This window comes from Saccoglossus kowalevskii, chromosome 22 (genome assembly GCF_978046115.1).
Source record: "Saccoglossus kowalevskii chromosome 22, keSacKowa6.1, whole genome shotgun sequence".
Lineage (NCBI taxonomy): Eukaryota > Metazoa > Hemichordata > Enteropneusta > Harrimaniidae > Saccoglossus > Saccoglossus kowalevskii.
The window spans coordinates 21,132,174-21,156,218 of NC_140662.1; the positions used below are offsets into that span (position 1 = coordinate 21,132,174).

At 32.3% G+C, this 24,045-nt stretch overlaps 1 protein-coding gene across 8 annotated transcripts in view; it reads left to right on the plus strand.

Annotated features, from left to right (window-relative positions):
- The window catches only part of LOC100373924 (uncharacterized), a 144,356-nt gene that overhangs the window by 69,673 nt on the left and 50,638 nt on the right, over positions 1-24,045 (plus strand). For all 8 annotated transcript variants that reach the window (XM_085495894.1, XM_085495891.1, XM_085495888.1 and 5 more), the window contains exon 2: positions 12,384-12,488. In XM_085495894.1, the coding sequence (XP_085352020.1) occupies positions 12,384-12,488 (105 nt within the window). The remainder of the gene's footprint in view (positions 1-12,383; positions 12,489-24,045) is intronic.

The window sequence follows — 24,045 nt, forward strand, 5'->3', positions numbered from 1 at the left end:
CATGTTGATGGAAAGGTTCATCTCAACACCAGTCATCGGTCAATTTTTCTACCCTGTATTATTGTCACTGTAATTCGTTATATTGTTGACAGCCATCAATAGAATGCCGAAATTACTTTTTTTTTATTTTATGTACGTGTTCATACTTTGGCATTTTGTAATAGAAATTCTAAAGAGCCTGCTGTCTATGTGGAAGAATTGAAAATTAGTTCTTTTCTTTTTTTTTTTGATTCATCTTGCTATTACTGCGTTCTATTCTAAGCATAGCCTTTCAATGAAAAGTGTCATCAGTACGTTGTTTATGCATGCTGTTTTATAGATAGATGTTGTCAGTGTATTCTTCACGCTGTTAATAGCAAACTATGGTATTGCTTGGCTAGGTGACTTGTAAATTGGATGTGATTTATTCAGGATTTTATTTTTACCTGCTGTGTCTATTTCTAACATTTTAATCAACATCACGGTATTGTTCAAAGAAGCGAAAATGTGATCTGTCTCATCAGATTTGATGCAAATTTTTATTTATTTTGTATCATGTATACATCAGGTGATATTTTTGTTATAGTATAAACACACTCTTGTGTGTTTTGTTGTAATCCGACTCCTGTCCAATTTAAGCTTTAGTTCAACATGACATATTTTGAACACTAAATATGATTGGTTATTTGACCCAATAATGACACTCGTTACTAATGTTCAAAATGTCTGCCATTGTTAACCTCAATCTGTATCCAGAAATAGCTACTGTGGTCTGCCAGCCTCAAGCTGTATACTGTAAACTATTTTATTTTAGCTGGAATTAATTTTCGCTGAAAAGACTTTTTGGGTGTTTTGTGTGGAATTTATTTTCACTGATTTTTGACTAGTTTAATGTAAAATATAGGAAAAAATGTATATTCGCTGGATTTTATTTTCACTTAATCATTCCTTCAGTGAAAATAGCGAAAATAAAGTATTCTACAGTACATGTACCAAAATGTCTACCGTTGTCTTGACAACCCTAAACTTCATACCAAAATGTCCATCGATGTCTTGACAACCCTAAACCTCATACCAAAATGGCTACCATTGTCTTGATAACCTTAAACTTCATACATGTACATGTAAATGTATCAAAACGGCTACCATTGTCCTAAATTTAATACCAAAATGGCCAGTCGCCTACAAATATCATCACATTATGATGCAGATATTGTTATCATTCACTGCCAGCCTTATTTCTTCTGATTAGAAAATGGTTATAATTGGCAGTAAGTCACATTCTGACAGTAAAATTGTCTGATTGCCAAATCGCATTACAAAATTTAAAAAATGTGTAAACGAATTCCAAATTTGTGGAGTAAAATTGTCTGCATTTTGATGTTTTCCTAAGTGTCTTCATACGGACTTAAAAGGGATATAAGAGCCAGGGATAACTAGAGTTGATGACTGAAACCATTAGCAATGATGGAATATTAAATGCAACTATTCAGGAATATGTTGCCTTTCCATGTCTAAGTTGTATTAAGTCAGTATCTCATATTGACTAGCATGGGTGGAGTTGGTATTGATTGAATTGTACTTTTCTATGATGGTTGAATGTATAATATACTTGTCACAAGATACATGGATAAATACTTTTCTGATTGCTATGGCAACTAAATTTTAGAAATAAACTTCAAATGTATCTGGTTTCAATTAGAGCAAGTTATTTGTGTTTCTATTCACCCTTGGGTGTCATAATAAATGTGTATGTCACTGCTGAATAATTTACAAACAAAAAATTAAATTTCCATTTAAAACAACAAATTTAAAAGCTTAATGCACGTCTGCTTTGATTTTGGAAAACTTCATCTTTTTTGATCCTTAAGTAATATATATGTACGAGAAAACAATCATATAGATACGCCATAAAGACGAATATTGTTACGTTGTACCATCTCATACTACCCTGGAAAAATAATATTAGTGTAACATCCGCATCCCAACCCCTGGCTACCAAATCTCCAATAGAAGCGAACATACTGGGTCATTAACTGCTTTTGTTTGGCCTTAGACATACCTCTGTTAGTTATATATGTACATGTATGTGAGCTATATATACAGGTATTACTAATAGAGTAAATACAGTACCAATTTTAGACTAGTTTACAAATAAAATTATACCCTTTCTCAGGCTATGGTTCTTTTTTGAAATATGTTATGAATGATTTGAGCCATTTGACATTAATGATTTTTATGGCTTGAACATCACTTTTTATTGCTTTTTATTATTCGGCTTATTATAATTTATATACTGAATACTGAAATTCTAGAAGCCTTTCCAGACGCTTTCACTCGAAAAGGGCACCATATTCCAGATACTTTGGCACAAAAGGGACACCATTTGGTGGCAAATGAGCTTTCTAATGGGAGGCTTTATAGTCTCAATATTCCCAAAGTTACCCACATAGCCGCTTTAATATCGGTAGTTAATTTTTAAAATTATAATTAGGCTATCTTTAGTGCTGGATATAATTCAGTAATTTACCGGTAGATGCTTTAAAAGTTATGAATAAAATATTTTTAAATAAAATTGAGTTTATTGTCCATATTAATGGTAAGTTCTGATAGTCCCCCTGTGGCAGTTTTTTTTTTTCTGAATACAACTGAGTTTGGAGATTCGTTACTACACTAGTAATATACAGTACTGTTGCTCATATTGTTTCCACATATCATGAAAGCTTTCAATATAGAATGTTAAAATTACTGTAGAGATGAATATATATTGTCATTTTAAAGTTACATATGTACATCACAAAATAAATATATTCATTCAACTTTGTTGGAGTAATAATTAATAGGGAGTTTTATAGAAATTTATTTGTTAATTCTGCCTTAATTGGTTGGTGCTATATAATTATATATATTGATTATAACTGTACTGTTCTGTATTTTACAGTTGCATGATGTAATGTGGGTTGTTACTAGTAAATTACCCAATGTTTATTTCATATTAAAGCAACACATGTTTAGGGATGCAGTGTCTTTTCATCCCTATGCAAAAACTGGAATTATGCTATGTCCTGTGACATCATAAATTGATACAGCGCCCTCAGTGTCAATGTAGAGCAAACCTTTTAACTGGGAATTTTAATGCAAGTGATACAAAAAATGTAATCTATAAGCATCTATGAATGCCATAAAAATATTGAATTGTTAAATATTCATGACGTTAAAAAGTATCTGTAATATATAAATATAATATATATAATATGTACCGTATATGAACCTTCAACTGTGAATATACATGTATGAGATTTGCATGTATACGAATGTAGTGTGGCTGTCAGGAGTAAATGAAAGAACACTGAGATCATACGATAGACAACAATATTAGTACTGGCTACATGTATTAAGCGCATTTGCTTTATTCAAGTACTTATCTATTTTTCCAGGTGACATTAACTCAGGCTGCAAATATTGGAGGCACTTTCAGTTGTAGATATTGGTCATTTTCTGTGACTGTAATAAAAATATGTACTCAATGTCTGTATTTGCTCAATACAGGTAACTGTAGCTGAGAAGGCCAAACTGCCTTGAAGATGATGTAGACTGAAATATGAAATGAGATTTCTCGCCCAAGTTGGGGATTTGTAGTCTCAAATGAGCTACAGGCAAACTTGTGTAAGACAAAAAACATTGCGAGAAATCTCATTCCATGCTCTTGGTGTGTGGGATTCTTTTATTTTCGCATCATACAAAATATATTGCATCACAAAACGTATTCCCAATCATCCACCGAATATATCATAGGTCTGCCGAGCAGATAGAGAGCAGATAACAATATATTCCAAACCTCACTTCTTACAAACTAGTAACAAATATAAATTTACTCTCGTGGCTGACAAAAGCAAAGCTGCCGGCATTTGACATGCACAGGTATGTGATGATGCCTTTGATGCTGGTAAAATCTGTGTGGCGAGGTCACTGCTGATCGGTTCATGTCTTCTGCAAGCAATTTTTTTTTAATAACGTACTTTCAAGAGGTTCTGCATCAGTAATGATATTAATAAGAAGTTTAGTCTGTCACTGTTGGCATTCCCAGCAGTGCAGTATTCCTTATTTTTGAAGCCATGTGTTATTATTATGTTGACAATTCCTAGACAGTTTGTAGTTCTAGTATTCTGAGCATCTGCTCGATCTTACTACCATATCATCAAATCAGAGAGCCCTTTACAAAAAACGTTTTATGTGTGTGCATGTATACAGACACACTGGTGACCTCACACTCTCAGCACGAGAATATACTTGGATAATTTGTACAGTCAACATATGTGCATGTGGTGATTGTGCTGTTAATTGAGGGAGTTATACGTATGTGGGGCTCGTTAGACAGCATGCAAGTAGTGATATTAGCTACTCAGTGATACTGACTGAATCAATAAAATCAATATACAAACCTGATTAGACTGGATCTCAACATTATTATATATGGAAGTGAAACGACACATTTTGGTGAACATGTATATGTAAAACTTTTTGGCATTCTCAATACTTGGATGTGTCATTGAAGAGGTTCAGTCTTGGAATAACTCTACCACTTCTTTGCTGTAATAATTTATACCTAAATATTGGTAATCACATGAAAATGGGATAAAATAAATAAATGTGAGTTATTACATAAATTGTATCTAACATAATAATAATAATAACAATGAGGACCTGTTACACATACTGTGAAATGACTAATTTTTACTGGGTTTAAATTTCGCTGATTTACCATTTCAGGCATATTCAGTGGGTTTTAAATTCACGGTTTTATCATTGTAATGTGTTCTATGCTAAATTCCACATATTCACTGGGTTTTAATTTAGTGCATTTTCCAGTCATCGAAATAAGCAAAATTAAAACCCAGTGAATAATTAACCCTTATAATAATTAGTAGTTATGATTTTCAATTCATTGTTAAACTTAGCATAAATAAGTAAACACATGGTGATATGAACTGCCTTATATTTATTCTAGTAATATTGTTCGAACAGTCTGCTAACCTTCGAGATTGGACAGTTTTTGTTCAGCATTACAAGGAAAGTACTATTTCTTAGTTCCTAATAGTACCCATTTACTAGTTTCTTTGTTTCTCACTATTTAAAAATGGTACATTTTTTAAGCAGCAACACCCTGGAGTCTAACCAGCGATTCACAAATCGATAAGTTGAACGCGTGGTCACTCCACTGAATAAATATGCAAATATCTGGAAATGAATTTTCGATCAATCACAAATTTATTTTCTGGCTGTTTCAGTGTTCGCAACTATGCAGCAAAAACATCCTAACATTTTGCTCAACGTATATTCTCATTAATACAAATACATGGATGCAAAAATGTGAAAAAAAATTTCAGAAGCCGTTTTCTGAAAGGATTATTTAGTCAGGTATCAGTCATTACCGGAAGGGTTAACTTTCGTTTGTATATCAATGAGAGATCAAGTATGTATGCCTATGGGCAAAGACATCTCTGTAAAAAGAAGTTGTGCATTAGCCAAGGAACCTTCCATGTAAACGTTTGGAAGTAAGGTGCAGATTCTAGCAAAACCAATAATTTAAATGAATGAAATATGCAATTTGGTTTCTTCGCTGATTCATCAAAATAAGCTCTTAATGGATACTGAATTTAGAAAATTAATTTAAGTGAAAAAATGATGAATGAAATCAATTTAAATTTTCTAATTTTAAAATGGGAAATTTTAATCATAATAAATCGTGATATTTCCATGTAATTTTCATAGCATTATCAAGGCCTTTAAAGTATGTCATGTGGACAAGACTTTATGTGTACATATATAAATTCATAATAATTGGACATATGCAAATAATTTCATTTTTTATTGATATTAGACATGATTAAAGTAATCATCCGTGTTAGATGAATGAAATGGGAGAAAATTGAAATAGTCAAACACATGTGTGGAAATGATTAATAGGGTCGTACCCACGGCGACGACGTAAATCTGCCATTATCCATTCCATGACATATGCATTGAAGAAGAGATTGACATTATGATTCAGTTACACAGATTACGTATTCATCATTTGAAGGATTCCTGTTCAGTTTTCTTGATAATTGTGAAGGAGCAATTGAATTGATCAATCTTTTTTTTTCTCGAGTCACATGGATAAAATGTGTTTTATTCGATAACATTGTATCTGGAATAAAAAATTTCTTGCAGGGAGATTTTACTGAATTCATTTTTGCTTTCGTGTGTACTCAGATGATTATAAGTAATTGTTTTTGACATTGGCATTGTCACCTTATGTGTTATTGTTAGAGTACCCATGTTTTGTAATCTACACCCATCTTGAAATGTGCAATAGCGTATTTGCTTCCTTTGGCGCACATTTCCAATAGAAGTAAGCATACATACATGTACATGAAAAATTGCAATTATTGTATTAAATTATGACTCGTTTTGAACATAAACATACCTCTGTGTGTCATTTACGTTTGTACGTAGTTTACCCTAGCTTCCACATACTCGCATTTTGGGGTCAAAGTAAATCAGAACTGGAATCATTTGCATTGCTGAATTTGGATTTATTTTACAATTCTAAAGTATTTCATTACTAACAAGGAGAAAATGAAAACCTTCATTAAAACAATTGTGTGTATTTTTTGCTCAAGCACTCAACAAAATGAAAAAAAGGAAATACTATGCTAAATAAAATATATCAGTGAAGGCAATTCCAAAAATAAATAATCCTCCATAAATGGGTAGCAGCAATACGGGTGTATTAAAAATGCTATGTTACAATTTACAGTACTAACATGTACATGTAATTTGCTATTAGCCATATTCATGTTTGTTCCCATGGTGACGTTCCCATGGCGGCCATTTTGAATTTCAAAATGGTGGAAATCTATTTTTACATGTACAAAGTGTGTTGGTTTGTAATTTCACCATTTGTCTGAGAACCATAATGGAATTCATCTGATTAAAGTGTTCTGTATCACTGCAATAAATCTGTTGAATACATTTAATCACTCAATTAGTATACATCATTTATTTCACCAAACAGAAACATAAATTACGCCAAGGACTTTATCATGATCAATGATCAGGGCAGAATTTCATAATAAGAATTTTTAAATTGGAAAATTATTGAGTTGACGTACCAAATTGATTGCATCTATTCTAAAATATTTAAAGAGAAAATGAAAAAAATCAAAATTGATTTTTTTCCCTAGTGGGACTTTGTTGGCATGTGTGAGGCGATGACATTTGTTTTTTGTGTGTGTGTGTACAGCAGTGACAGAGACGAATTGACTTCAATTAACATGGAAGATATTACATTGGGATCTTGATGAATGAAATATTTCTTACAAATTCAGATCATGTCAGAGGTCAATGAATTATTCTTTGCATCACATGCATCTGTATAAATATCTGTTTCAAATTTTAATGCTACTGGAAACTGCAGCAATAAAACTGTAGATTTTTCACGATTTTCTTAATGACAAATCAATCTTTGTGAGAGTCGATATGAGTTCTGGCTTTACAACTCCAGTGAAATATTCGTGGAACAAAATTGTGATTTTATGTAATGTGCAAAATTTGCATATATTTGTGCTTCATGAAATTAAATCGGGTTATAAAAGATTTTTTTGAGTTTCAGCTTTTTCAGAAAAATAAAAAAACGTTTAAGATTATATGTATTTCTCAACAACGTGTCATTACACCATGAGACGACATAATCTCTTTTGACGAAAAGTATTCTTTGTTGTTTCACATGATAGGTACCTATACTTAGTCTAAGAGGTTGCCCAATAATATCATTCATCAATATTATAATTAGTACTAGGTTTTCCTCTTTACGCTATGATTAACCTAATCACAGTTTCTAAAAGGTCAAGAGTTGGTGATAAAAAGGCTGGTGCTTGTACAGAATGTTTCAATGATTTCACAGATAAATCTTGACAATTACTGTAAAATCTGTATTAGAAACCGCGGCTTCTATTAAAATGGACAATGCAATAGAGGGGATGTGGCTTCTATTAGAGCATCTACACATATGAAAAATGATGATTTTTTGGTTCTCAATCATTCATAAAGAATGGGTGTGACTTCTATTAGGGATGCGGCTTCTAATACAGATTTTACGGTACCCATTGCATATACAGGTGCTGTATATTAAACTGTTTAGCTGCTCGGAATTTGATGATTTTCTTTCATTCTTGAGGATTTTTCACAAAAGCCACTGTAACCTGTCTGGCTACTTGTAAATGCAAATACCATTCATAGAATTTGTTCATTTTGCAATAAATTGTACTTCCAGGCAATTTAAGGATATCGAATTTGATAAAGTTAAGGCTCACCAGCCTAATTTTCGGGAAAATGATGGTTGTATTCTATTGATGATTGCCATTTTGTTTCCAATCTGGGTTTCTGAAAAGTGTCAAAAATTACAATTTCTCTTTGACATTGTGTTCTATGGAAAATGGTGATTTAAAAAAAAAAATAATAGGATAAGTTTCCCAAAATACGTCATTGTAACACACGAATGAATGCTATGGTGCCATAAGACAATTATAAATGTAGCTCCATGATTTTTCTTAATGAACCAATGAACATTGTCATGCAATTTATGACCAACTTTCTCGCACATTATGACTAAGGCTTCTACTTAAAAGTGGCATTCAGCCTGCATGTAAAGTTCACGGCTACAAAATTGTTTGTGGTTTCTCTTGCAGCAATAAATTAGTTTACATAATATAAGAAACATATCTGACTGTGGTCCTCAAAACTTTGGTTGGTCTATCCCTGATTTATGTATTTTATTGGCCGATCCCTATCACTATTGAGGGCACTGATTTATTACTTCATTACGATACATAATTCAGTCCACCTGGTGTACCCGGTTTCCAGTCACCTTCATCAATTCTCAATTTCAGTCAGTCTAAGGATGCCATTGAAATTTGGTACCCTTAGAAAACCGTAGTTTCATTCCCTATATCTTCCAAAATAACACAGTATTGTTGATTTCATGTACTTGGTACAAGTAAGCGCGTGTTGCCGAGTCCTAACACTGCTTTGCTGCACTGTATGTGTTTCCCTTAGGAATTATACACTCGTGTACATGGAGATACTCTTGGAGCAAATCCCTGCTTTGATTTGTACTCGGATTGCTGTCTTTAGTAATCGTGATCCATGTCGTTTTCCACGCACTGCTATCGTAACATTTGATAAACCTTATACTTATATCCCACCTATCTCTGCAATGAAACCCAAATTTACATAAAATGATTGAATATTCAAATATGACATTAAAATGAAGTAAAATTTGAGACACATTAATATTGGCCATCTATAGTATGAAGGTGAATGTGTTAGCCAATGTATTGTATTATGTTTGGAATCAGAAACCAAGTGAAGACCCCGTCAAATATGAGTTAATTTGATTGGAAAGAAATTTGTGAATCTGGGCTCCAACTAAAGTGATGATGACAGCTTTCATATATAGGGGATGTCAGCATTCAATGGATACCGCGAGCGAGTCTGTGTGACTACAGGAAGTGAACCTCATACTGTGATTACCAATCAGTGTTACATAAAACATTCAGTGGAATCTCAGTTAGCAGGAGACGCATAGTCAAACTGAAAACACATTTTAGACAATACTGCTGCATGGCTTCCATTACCTAATTCATCACATAATCTAACCTCTAACCCTCTCCAATTTGCTGGTTTGTTTGCCACTAGTCTGCATAATGGAATACTCCTAATCACATCCTCGTCTCATCTGATTTGTGTTCATTCGGTGGGGAATTGCTTTTCACAGACTCAAAACGTGACTAGCGCCCTCTATTGATGACCAATAACACTGAATCACATGCACCGAAACAATTTCTTCCAACAGGAGAGTTTCAGTAGTACCATCAGGTGATTGTTGAGCTGGCTCTTCTGATCTGATCAACCATATTTTTCTTTATTAATTTAAATAGAATTTATATATTTTAAACACAGTTTTTTGTGAACTTCTCATCCAAGAATATTTCTGATCAATTAATAATGCAAAAGTTATTCAGATTTTTTGCACCTTTGCATATTTTCTTTCCTTTCTTAATTTAAATAGAATTTATGTATTTTACAAGTCACGCTGACTTTTATGAAATTTCGTCCTTGTGCACGTACTCAATTATCAAATACAGTTCTTTGTGAACTTCTCATCCAAGAATATTTCTGAATCAATCAATAATGCAAAAGTTATTTAGGTTTTTCGCACCTTTGCAGTGAAGTAAGAAGTAATCAGCTGTAATAATTGAGTATGTGGATAACTACCGCCAAACTAAGTAGCATGATATTCCTTTACATGTATAAGGAGCACTGGGGTAGAAATATTATAGACTACTTAGGTTATTGAGGAAAAGCAGTCAAGCGTGATCTGCTTTTGATCCATAAGTTGTGAAATCAGACTTGAATAGCTTTTGAAGTAACCGTGGAAAACTATTTCGCAAGTAGAGATGTTTGTAGTGTTATTCATCACTAACGTTTACAAATCATGTCACCAGCCATGCTGTTTTTTCGAAGATCGGTACAAATATTATTTTATACTGTGTTGTCCCAAGAGTAGATATACATGGATATTTGCTCCCAAGATACCATTAAATCATGCAGAGAAAACTCTCTATGTAGATTGGTCATCCAGATATGCATGAATTCTTCGCATGTTAAACGAGTCGTTCAATACACTTGCCACTACTACGTATATGTATACAGTGGAATCTACAACTAGGTTCAAAAGTTGGATTCATGCAAGCATTTTATTATAACGTACCTATACACACTGAATTTATTTACACAATATTAATGATTTATGCAAATTAGGTTATTAATATGCATAGAATCAAACTCAAAATGAAACAGATAGGAATGAAAATACAAAACAAAGCAAATTAATTCTTCATGGATGAAAAACCGGAAATCTAATTTTGGCAATGTACATGTACGAGTATGAATCTTTTTAGCCTGGAAATATACATACATTTGTATAAAAGATTGTAATGATACATTCAGTGCATGTCTCGACTCTAGTACTCTATAAAGTGCTATTGATACATGTGTATCTGTAGTAAAACAGCTGTAAAACTCGCAGCACAGAATTGCCATTTTGTCTGATTATCAACAGATGAGGTCACACTTTAATTTTATAAATTTACGCTTCATACATATGTAAACACTGTGATTTTGTTGGAAGTGCCATGTGTATACTAAAGCTGCCATCCTCTGACATTCTTCTTTGATTTGCATATGTGCCTCCGTATTTGTCCAAAAATAAAATCACTCCATTAAATGTGTGTGGTTGTCATGTCTTTAGTGGAAAAGAGAGCTGTCGCTCCATCAAATTATTAATTGCCATAAAGCATGCATAATGCAATAAATATAAAACAATAAAAATAAACTGGCGTCTCTCTACTCTCACGTGGCTCATAATACAGAAATATACCGAGTTAAATTTAGAAAAAATGTTCCCATGGATATAGAATTTAACTTTGAGTATATAGCTTTTATTACTACATACTATGTATGTGTGACCAACATACATGTAACTCTTTGGTATTGACTCAGTTTTATTGCTTGTTACCTGCTTCTCATGACTAAATATTTAAAACGAGGGAATCGTCACCTGCGCATACATCAGATGGCCATAGCGTGTCAATGTTTACAAACAAGCGTCTACCCATGAGCCTTTGCATTTTTAGCGTGTGTTGTTATCACTGCTTGGGACTCGATTCCCGCGCATTCGCAGGTGACGACCCTCTCGCTTTAATGTATTAAGGAACAGAGCAGGAAACACATCTTGAAAGTTTTTTAAAAAAAATTGATATTGACTCTTGGTAAATAGATTTCTTATTGCTATACAGGGTCATGTGCTAAGAAGTTGTTAGCCAAATGGTTTAGAAAAAACAATTATTACTTGACCCTAAGTCACTTTATAGAATGTCTGAAACTTTTTTTTTTTAATTTGAAATAATAAAACAATGTTTATGGAACAACTTGTAACAAAAGACACAAAAAAAAAAGTTTTTTAAATATTTTTCAGTTTCAAAATTGTTTTCAAAAATTGTAAAACATTACAAAAATCAATGTTAAATATGTGTTAGTTTAAATAGTTTTTCAAAAAGTGAAAATGAAACTAAATACAGGTTTGAGTTATAGATTTTAATCTTGTCCAGTCTAATCTACATATAGTCTATGCAGGCCTACTAGGCTGAACTGGTCTTGTCAACTTCTAAGTCTTAGTTTACATTTTGTCTCTTCCAGTCTTGTATCATCTTATTCTATTCTATTCTATTCTATTCTATTCTATTCTATTCTATTCTATTCTATTCTATTCTAATCGTGATATCATCTATTCATTACAGGAGGCTGATGCATTGGCATATCTTAAATACGAAGATGAGATAGAAGGTTTGCCAGTGGATGTTTATAAAGACCGAAAAGTTCAGTTCAGTCACAGTCCGATTAGGGTAAGTGAAAAACATCTACATCTCCCCATTTCTCTTATAAACTATTATTTCTCTAAGAATCAATCACAAAAAAAAAAAATAATGTAATTTTGACTACCTATACAGCACCCTCTTGTGGCAAGATTTGACTTTTTTCCAATAATGGTATAATACAACACGTATGAGAAATGGTGAATTTTTGGTTCTCAATTTTTCAAAAAGAATGGGTGGGCTTCTATTAGGGATGCAGCTTCTAATACTGATTTTACAGTATTTGCTCTATTAGTAGTGTATTCACTTAGGTAAATGACTGAGTTGTTTCTTTGAGTGAAAATATGCACTATTAGAATTTCAATAGAGCAAATACCGTAACACTGATGCTCATTTGTAAATAACGCCAGTGATTTTTGTGTGAAAATGAGTTTGTGGAGTGTGGTATGTGTCAAATTCTTGTTCCAGTTTGTAAAATTGTGAGTCAGTGTCGCAATGTAGAATATGTCTTATGCTTACTTCAAATTTGAAAGTGTGACAAGAGCATTATCATTAGTAACTAATTTATTAATTTTCATTTGTGTATTGTGATTATTTCAGATGATTACTAAATCATCCTTGGTTGCCACATGCACCTGGAAATGGGGGGGGGGGGTTGCAGACTAGTGTTAACACTGCCCTCTAGTGTCGGTTTTGCATTTTCTTTTAGTTGTAATTCAAAATTTGATCCATGTGGTTGTTGACAATGTTTCTGCAACAAATTGTCGCTCAGATGAGTGATAACTTTATATTTTAATTTCATTTCAATGTTTTGTTATGACTGGGAACTGCAGGTATCACCATTTGGGAAGTGTAATGATATTCATTGCAGATATAACTATTCATTTTCACCGCCTGGCAACTATCACGGTGAAAACAAAGGCCGAAAACTCTCAGAAAACAGTACTTTGAGATGGTTGTTGAGACTCCCATGAACAGTGTAACAAGATTACCCCTGCGTGTGCAGCATATATAAATTTAGTTGTTCAGGATTACTTCGAAGCTGAGTTTGTGTTGTTTTCTCAAATTTGGCTATTTTTACCGGCTCTTCGACCAGCATTCAACAGCACCTCGCACAGAGCCCATAGATATATGTGGTACAGTGGTTCACATCTTAACAAAGTGGAACGTTTTGTGACATATCTCTGCCCGAGTATACATTAACTAAATAGGGAGCATTTACCTGTTTTAAATTTATTGCTCGCCTGCTTCATCAGTTAAAGTTACAATATGCACAAGAACATGAAATTTTTATTATTGATTCGAATATCAGTTACTTGGTGCAAACTAATTGATAAACAGTACATGTGCATGACAGACATATTCCTATGGTAAAAAATATGAGTCTTATTAATCCAGCAACAAAAATATAATCAATGGTTTGTCTGATTAGAGAAGCGCTCCTAATAGAACAAATATATGTATTTTATTCTCTTTTGAAAGACAATTGTGTGTTAAGCACGGAACCCTATTTTCTGCCACATTGCTTCAACAGCTGCTGTAGATCTTTAAAACTCATCAATATTGTTCAAAATTATTCATATAATATTCATTGAATTATGCATACTCTGAACTGATTTGATTTCAAAACAGCAAGGATTCTGTAAATTTTGCAATCTTCCCAAATCACAATAATATGTATTGGTGACAAAATCGGAAATCTAATACAATTATAAAGTACTTTGGCAATGCTTGAGTACAGTCTGACTTAAACTATTGTGAAATTTTGTATTAGATTTCAGGTTTTTTCATCCATAAACAAATTAATTTGCTTTGATTCATAATTTTATTCATATCTGCTTCATTTTGTGTTTGAATCCATGCATATTAACTACCTATATGCATTAATCAATAATCTATATGTACATTTCTATAAAAGACAACTGTGACTAATTAATAGCTAGGCAGGCATAGATGCTTTGAAACAACTTTAACTACAGTAAAATACTTTATTTTCACTTGGAATTAATTTTTGCTATTTTAAAAATCAGCGAAAATACCTTTTTTCCTGTATTTTGCATTCAACTCGTTAAAAATCAGTGAAAATAAATTCCATACAAAACACCCAAAAAGTTTTTTCAGCAAAAATTAATTCCAGCGAAAAATAAAGTAATCTACAGTATCATATGACAAACATATTATATATATCTGTTAGTAATAATTCAATGGTATAGTATCGTTATGAACTTTTCTGAACCCAAAAAAATAACAACTACCGTATTTGTTCCATTAGATGTGAATCTCTATTAGATGCACATTAAAACAAAAAAAATGCATTTGTAGTATACTAAATTATTACTTATTTTGACCATAGTAATTTACATAAACAAATACACCACTAATAGAGCAAATACGGTATGGCTGATTTTAACTGTCTTTTGATTTTTAATGTGTTAATGTGTTTTGTTTTTTGACAATACACATAAATTTTCCCATGACTATTTAAATATGACCGAGACAATAGCATTCATAATGACTTGTTAAATTGGAACTTCAGGCTAGGTTTGAGTCCACATTGTATTTCACTTGTGAACAATTGCATTAGGAATATTTGTTATCGGTCATTGAAGCATGATTCACATTACACACGTAATCTCATTAACTGAGCACTTCGTTAGATAAAATATAATATGCTCCCAATATTTTCTCATTTTTCCTTTTTCAAATAAATTCACCCGTTTAATTTAATGAATTTATAACCAAGAGGGACAGGTCTTCCATCTCATTACACAGCTTGATTGTATTTTACCCAAAAAATCATTGTTTTGTCATCTTTTGAAATGGTAGCAGCTGTGTCCATGTGTCAGGGGAAGTTGGACACTCTCTTGGTGCTCTTCTCTATTTTCATGTAATTCTGTGAAATTCAGCATCTACTGGTAGGATGACTTGAATGATTCCCATCTGGTACATTCACAGATGTGCTGCCAGGATGTATCATTCCAAAGTACACATTTTTGCTTCACCTGTAATGAAATGGATGTACCGGTAATGTACAATAGTTGAAAAAATGCTTTTCGCTTCATTGATGTCATCAGTGTCGTTAAATCAAACTCAAACTGCATTCGAAATGTAAGTTTTGTGGAGTGTAAGAAAAAAAAACTACAGAAATTGGGAACAGGAATCACCTTTGTTCTCAGCAAGACAGATTCAACATCTGACAGGTGTTTCTGTGCCTTTCCCAGCAAGGCAGATTTGACCTGTGACAGGTGGTTTCTGTGCCTTTCCCAGCAAGACAGATTCAACATCTGACAGGTGGTTTCTGTGCCTTTCCCAGCTAGATGCAGATTTGACTTGTAACAGGTTGTTCCTACCCAGATTCTAAATAACATGAGTAGAACGTTTGAATTGAACAACAAATATTGCTACAATCATTCAGTGTTTATAACTAAGATAAAGGACCACAAACTGTTACCTCAAGTCATTTTCTATCACTCTAATCTATGACAAAATCTAAAACAATAATGAATTTGTCTTTAAACATTTGCTAACTGACCAATGAATGCAAACTATGTAGATATACAGTTGCCATGGAAACTTTTTTATGTTTTAAATTGATGATACACTATGAAAAGTAAAAACAAAAAGTATATTGCTCAATTCTTTAGTGCATCAATGTGCTTGAGAACTTGGCTTGTAATGACGTCTGAACAGTCTGTGTTAATTCTTCCTAAATGTTGAATATGTGTATGACATTTATCTTAAGTATCCCAAAAGAATTCACAGCAGTTTAAAAAACACCCCACTTTTAAGTGTGTTGGGCACCCTTTTCACACTCATAGTTAGATTTATTCGTATTATCTATTTCCAACAATGGAATTCATCTTTAATTTTGCAAGATAAACTATTAGGATAAGAGTTCCTTAGGGTCCCCTCACCCATAACTCTAATCCTAACCCTGCCCCTCCAGTACCCCTCCTCCATTTCAATTGTATGTACTCCTCTTCAGGTTACTTATAATCATTCGGAGGGGCATATTGAATTACAGTGTGGGGCTGGAGTGACGGTTCAGGTTAGGGGTGACAGGGCTTTAAAGAACTTATTCCCTTATTAGAGTTGATCAACAGCAAACAATAACGCAATGTACTTCAGACTTTCTTGGTTTTCCAAATTATAATGCTCAAGAACATTATTGCACAAACATTTTGACGTGAATTGATCTGGTTTGGTGTTGCAGTGAAGTGCATCAGGTGTAGACACTGTGCTTCCTATTTATGCTTGATTGATGGAACAAGACTGTCTCTAAATCAGCTAATTTGCAATACTTGGATTAAACTGCCTGACATAAAAAGAATACTAAGCGTGCCATTGGAAATTAGGTTATATCTTGTGGGCTTTTTATCTTGGATTTTTAATAGAGGCAATATGGTATGTAATTATGTCATCTGCAAGTTCCTGATGATCCACAAATTCTGTATTTTAATTTTTTCAAATTTTGAAATTATAACGAGAAGTGAGAATTAAAAAACCAATAATAAATTTTAATTTTAATTAATACATTTTTATGCAGAATAATAATGTGTTCAGTGTGATAGACATAATGCGAATGTAGATTTATTGCCTGCATTCCTTTATTTAATTAGAAAAAAATAATCTTGTTATTAAGTCTTGCATCACTACGTTGTTTTTCATTAAATTTTCCAAAACCCAGGCATTATATTACATTAATCTCCTAGCACATTTGCATTTCTGACATGCCAGTTATGGTTTGTTTTTTTTAAAATTTAACATGGGTACCTTTTACACACTTGGTGACCATCCATGTAAGCATAATTAAATGATCTGCTGATCAGGTGTCTCAGGGGTGTTTTTTTTTAACATTGTACTTGATAACGAGGTTCTTACTCCCATCTGCTGGACATGTTTTGTCCATTTAATAATCTGCCCACATTTGTCGTAGAATTATCTGAATCCTGATTGACGTGAAGGTCTGCATGCAGGCGGAGGAAATGAACAACAGAATGTGCTGGACAATTAGAAGAATGCCTTGCCCATATGGTGATTATATAGGTATTGTTTGGGGTCTCATTCTGCTGTAGACCTCATGTGGGGTTCTCAACCCTCATTTGCATACTGTGTACATCATTATCACTGTTACTGGAGTTAATAGTGTTACAAATTCAAAACTAGATTTGTTGCACCGTTGTTGTCTACCCCACTATAAAATCGTACAGTCGTATATTAGCACTTACCGTAATATGGATATCACTTCTGTAAGTTTTGCCCATTTATAAATTAGCCTACCACCCCTCTGTTATAGTAGATTGTCCTGAATACTATGCTGTCCCACCCATTGAGAAAATGGTTGGATCTAGATTTGAAAATATTGGCATGAGTTTTCACTTAAGTCTGCGTATGCGCTGGTATGCTGGACGGCTTACAAGGATGTGTTCGTGTGAGACGGTGGAATAACATACAAACATGTGGAATACTGAAAGACCATAACCTGGAACTGTAATTCTCGGTCACCTCCCAGAAATGCCCGAAGGATCTAGTAATGTTCATTGCTCCCGCTTTAGTGGTGTCCTCACCGCACATACGGAGAAGGCGTGTCCGATTCAGTCCGTATGTGGAGGAGGTACGTGTTAACGTTTTCATCATCGATGACATTACTGAAATGATTGTGACTTGTCGATAAGTAAATCATTGTTGACATCCTGATCTGAGTGACGCAGATCTGAACTTTTAGTTTGATGATCTCATCAATGAATTCCTTCCATGTTATTAATCATAATAGAATTTCGATGCAGCATTTCGCATATTTTTGTTTATTCTATATTTTCTTTAATTTTTAACAAAATGGACATTTCCCTTGTATACAGGTTTTGGGAAAAAAATATCCTAAATATTGTGTAGGTTTTTTGTGTGAAAGGCGAGGGAAATTTCACTTCACTGCTCACAGGGTAGATGTGCTAGTGTGTGTGGTTCCTGTTTTTCTTTTCAGCGTATATTATATATGAAACTGATTAGAGATATAATACTCTGCATTATAAGGTTAATTATATGATTTAACAGCGTAATAGTCAAGAAGAAATGAATGCAGTTTATTTCTTGTGAGATGTTGGTGACGTTATATCATTTTATTGTCGTCTGAATTGAATCACTACACTTCATGGTTTCAATAGTGTCACATTTATGCAGTATTGATTTCTCATTTTCATTATGCTGTAGTAGATTGCATTTCTGAACCATAATATTAGAACGCTGCATCCGTAATCCTACCTACAGATGTGTCTGTTTACAAAATATTATTCTAGTCTACCCAATCTTTTCTCTATTCCGTTTTGCTGATAGTAATACTGTAAAATCATTTATTTTCGCTAGCATTTAATGTAACTAATCTGATGTTTTGAGCAATCTCTTTGGGTTTTCTGTTCATGAACTTGCCAGGGAAACAATGAGTTCTATATATGTTTACGTGGATTTAATTTAACAAATTTTATTTTAATATCAACGAAATCATCGAAATTAAAAACTAATGAATAATTACATTGTAATACGTTTACAGTATTATTAATATTAGTATTAGATTTGTTTCAATTACTTAACTGTTTGGAATAAACATAAGAATGAATTTTATTTTTAAAATGAAATATATAAGGTTTATTTTTTTTTTGAAAAAGTAGGTGAAAGTTCAAAGTTCATAGTACTAGTACTCTGTGCTGACTTGATTTCACTAACAAGCAATAGGCTTTAATAGTTTGACATGTTTGTTGCTTCTTGACTCCAATAATGTCTCATCTTTTACTTGGTGGTAATTCTTAGTTTTACGTACATTACACCTTTGTTTCATCTGTCAGTATTTCAGTCTTTCAGAAATTATCAAATATAATTCTATTGAATACTATACTGGCATACTGAGACCAACCTTTCCAAATGTCACTAACAGATTTTGTAAAAAAAAAATGCTAACAGGCATGGAAGGATGGAAGAATCCTTTATGATCTATTAAAGTTCATTTGGTAAGATTCATGACATGCTTCCAGCTCTCTCTCTCATGACTTTCCCGAATGTTGTCTCCAATCGGATGAAGCACTGTACATTATCTTTTGTTTCTATTTCACTGACTGCCCATCAACTGAGGGTATACAATCCTGTATCATACTCTGAGAGTTAACTCTAATACAAACTAATTGTATCAGTCAACTTTTACATACATACATTTTCCTCAAATTGCAAAAAGCAAACGAAATAATGCAAAATCATTTATCCGTAGTTATCAGAGTGACAACTGTATTATTGCAGAACAGTAATATTGAGCATAAAAATTCTGTGGTATGCTTTGCATTAATATTTAATGTCGGACAGGGTTTAGTTTAATTGCCAGGTAGGCTTTAGTTTTATTCCCACTTAGTAGTGTTCCATCATTTGTACATGTTATTATTACCTTGGTGTAATTTCAGTCTGGGGTTTTGAAAGGAATGCACAATGCAGGTAAAAATGTTCACAGAATTTTTATGAGTTTCCACAATACAACTTACAAAATGAAATAGCGTTATGCACTTCCTGAATAATAATAATTTAATAATATAATAATAATAAGATATTTGTAATTTAATATTATTGTTGTGTTATATGATATCAATTTAATAACAGATATTCTTAAGATATTTTATAACATGTGCATATTAATTCCTCCCAGCAGTATTATTATCATGAATTATTAATTTTTATTGGATTCACAAATATTCATTAGTCTGTAATAATTATTCGTAACTTGGTCATCTGAGCATCTAAGATTGGATAGTTACTAGGGAATGCTTTTGAAAAATCAAGAAAAAAAGTGAAAATTTCCCTTCTCGCTACCTTAAATGACTACTGCATCCTTATTGTGTTACAAGTGCTGATGAAAATACAAGGTTGGTGAACTTCCAATTTGGATGAATCAACACGGTGCCTTTATCAGATATGCTTCCAATAAAAATGAATACTGTTCCCTGTCATACATACTGATACTAGGACATGTATAAACATTGTACAAAAATCAACAATATTATTTTGGTTATGCCAATAAGTCAGAGCGTTCTACGATCATTCATGAGATATGTTCTATATATCTCATCTTTGATAGGATGCTTTCGTTTGCTCATATTTTAATTCTACTGTAAAGGGGTTAATTATTCACTGGCTTTTAATTTTGCTCACTGGAAAATGCGCTAAATTAAAATCCAGTGAATACGAAGAACACATTATCTAAATGATAAAATCGTGAATTTAAAACCCACTGAATATGCCTGAAATGGTAAATCAGCGAAATTTAAACCCAGTGAAAATTAGTCATTTTACAGTATTTACTTTGCGTGATTTTAAATCAATCTGTTTTGCTAAACAATTAATGATAACAATTGTAGTGTTTTCTAAATATTGAAATAAATAATCTCTTACATGTAGATTGAAACAAACTTTTCAGTCACTATTAGTAAAAAAGTGATAGAGCAAAGAAAAAAAACTGCCACTAGTAGTAGTTTAGCAAGAATAGATATTTTTTCTCACAAATATCAAACAATAGGGTAAATCAACTCAACTAAAAATTCACAATGATTTGTTTCTGATATTTAAAATACTTATTGTTTTATCACCAAATCATCAATGAGAATCAGTTGAATAAATAGTGGGAATTTGGATTTTCATCAATTAAATGGTAAGAAAAATAAAATCTCACCAGTATACATGTACTCTCTGGGTATTAATTTAGAAAATATTAGCTTTCAATAGACTGAAATTAATGCCAGCTACTAGTTAATGAGACCTTATACAGTGTTCATTTCAAATGTTATTAAAAAATTTATATCTCGGAGCTTGAATATATTTTCTGCATTGAAAAATCACAAACTACTCGTTAGTGGGTTTTTATAATTTGAGTATTGAAAAAAAAGCTGGCTGGATTATAGTTTAATTGATCTCACCTATAGCTAAATACACCCAATTAAAATCAAGTGAGTATTCAAAGTGAATCAAAAAATGTATTGTCTTCGTCACAAACCAGTCAATTAAACCCTAACAAATATCTCTGCTGTATCAAATCTACTAAAATTAAACCCGATGAATATATCTTTTTCTTCAGTCTTTGCCGGAATCATCGGTAATTATTATATGTATTTTCATATCACTTTAGGTGTAATCGAAAGTTGACTGTAGTCAACCTGCTTGCCTTCTTATGATTACCATACTGTAAAATACTTGGAATAAATTTTCGATGAAAAGGCTTTTTTAAAAAGATGTATTCGCTGGATTTTATTTTCACTCAATCATCCCTTCAGCAAAAATAAAGTGAAAATAAAGTATTTTACAGTAATACAGACATACAGCAGAATAGTGGTATAGCTTATCACATTCTTTATCACAGCTTGTTAATGCATGTATTGAATGGCAGTGGTCATCACGCTGCGATCAGTTTGATATAGGACCAATGTCACCTATACGTACAGTCACATGCAACTTTATAATTTCTTGAAGACTGACCTTCCCAGCAGTCAACAAGCTGACTCAACTTTTCATTTTGACCCAGGACTTCTACAAAATCAATCCTGTGACAGGGCACCATGCTATAAACTTAATTTGTTTCACTGGAAATGCATTGCCTGGTGGCAGTGAACATTTAAAATCTCTATGGAGTTTGTTGAATCAATTTTGCAGAATTTCATTCACTAACTTCAATACCAAGTTGTGAAAACTAAACAGTTTAAAATAAACCATTGTGACAGGTCATTAACAGTATGCATGAATGTAGGACAGTTTAAAATACTATCAATAATGATGTTCACATCAAACCTGCAAGACTAGAATATGATTTTAAAGTAAATTATGCACCTCTGTATTCTGTGTATTCATTCTCAATAGTGCTTGATTTCACACCTCAATCTAATTCACAATTTATTCATAGACGTAAGATGACATTTTGAAGTGGTGTATTATAGCATAATACAAACTAGAAATCATACATAGCACTTTATTGAATTTCTTTGATCAATAAATTTTATTTCTTTAATAAACCCCAGAATTAAAGTTAAACGTATATTAAGAAATGTTGTTCGTCATCATATTATGCTTGCCTGCGAGAAATCCCTTCTCGTTATTGATCAATGTTGATCAAAAATGTAATAACATTGAACTTGTGTATTCTATATGAAGTGGCTGATTGGGGCTGTGCGGGTTTTCTTTAGATTGTCACGCTGCATTGAACACATTGATTAGCTACACTATTGTACCTAAATATATATTGACACAAGTTTTGTTATGGTATATTTTGGGATTGATAATCAGACCCCCCAAGTGACTAATAACAATTAATAGCTTATAAGCAAACATGTTTATATTCATCGTATGGAACAGTACGTTTTTAAATATGATTATTAATAAATGCTAAGTTTAATATTTATTATTATATTATGTTAATTTAATTAATACCATGGCATTATTTCCGGTATTTTGTCACTATTAACAGCATTTTGTTAATTATTAATTATTCATTTCTCATCCATAGACAATATTATAATTACATATAATAATATAAACCACTGAACTGTGAATACTTATCTGATGATTTTGTCTAATTCTTGTTCATGCTCGTATCATTGCAACTCAAAAGTTTATAATGTATTTTATTTATTTTCACATTATTTGATATTTGTTGGTACAAGGATGAATAAAATGTTGATTCATCATTCAAAATTGTAAGACAATTGCTGTACAATATCCAGTAAATCAACAAATTTAATAGTCTTATGAGTGATAGCATTTTGCTATTGTTTCCCATATCATGACATGATTGACATGAATATATCCTGATATCTAAAAAAAAAGTTGTATATTGAAATAGTTATAAAATAATATATTTGACCTTGCTAGGTACATGTAGACTGGTCCTGATATTAAATATTGCCTCAGCTGTATATACTAATTACATATTCGTAGCATTCTACCCTAGTATTGAAGTGAATAAAATAAAACAAGGCAATGGTATATTGAAGCTGAGTCACTGTACAATTATTAAAGATGAAAGTTTTGGACCCTAACTGAACTAAAAATGCTTATTTTCATTCCAAGTACAAAGAATGTATATTTATTATAGTTCAATGGTTTTATCGCAGAATACAGCACAGTGCTTTTTCTCAATATGTGAATGATATATCGTAATCCTGTGGAGATAGCATTCACGATTTCAAATCTGCTATGCTTATTATAAAAAAAATGTATAATAGATTTTGTACTGCTTGAAAGATTCATCAGTTGATACTGTATGCTTCTCATTTATGAACGAAAATAAAAATGTATCTTCTTGGTTACCCCTGACAACCAAGGATTCATCTTATGAGCATAATGTAATAACGTTGATGAACAAAGTAAATCTCAGTCGAATAAAAAATAATCTGAAATAGAAATTGGAAGATTATTATTGTATAAGCTCTCTACATTACATCTCAGAGTACTAAGTTATAAAAGAAATCAAACAAAAATATACACAAAAATCAAACTCATAAAAAACACTATTTAAAAGCTGAAGAAATGATTCAGTGAAAATAAAATCAGGTTGATGAACAATAATATGTCT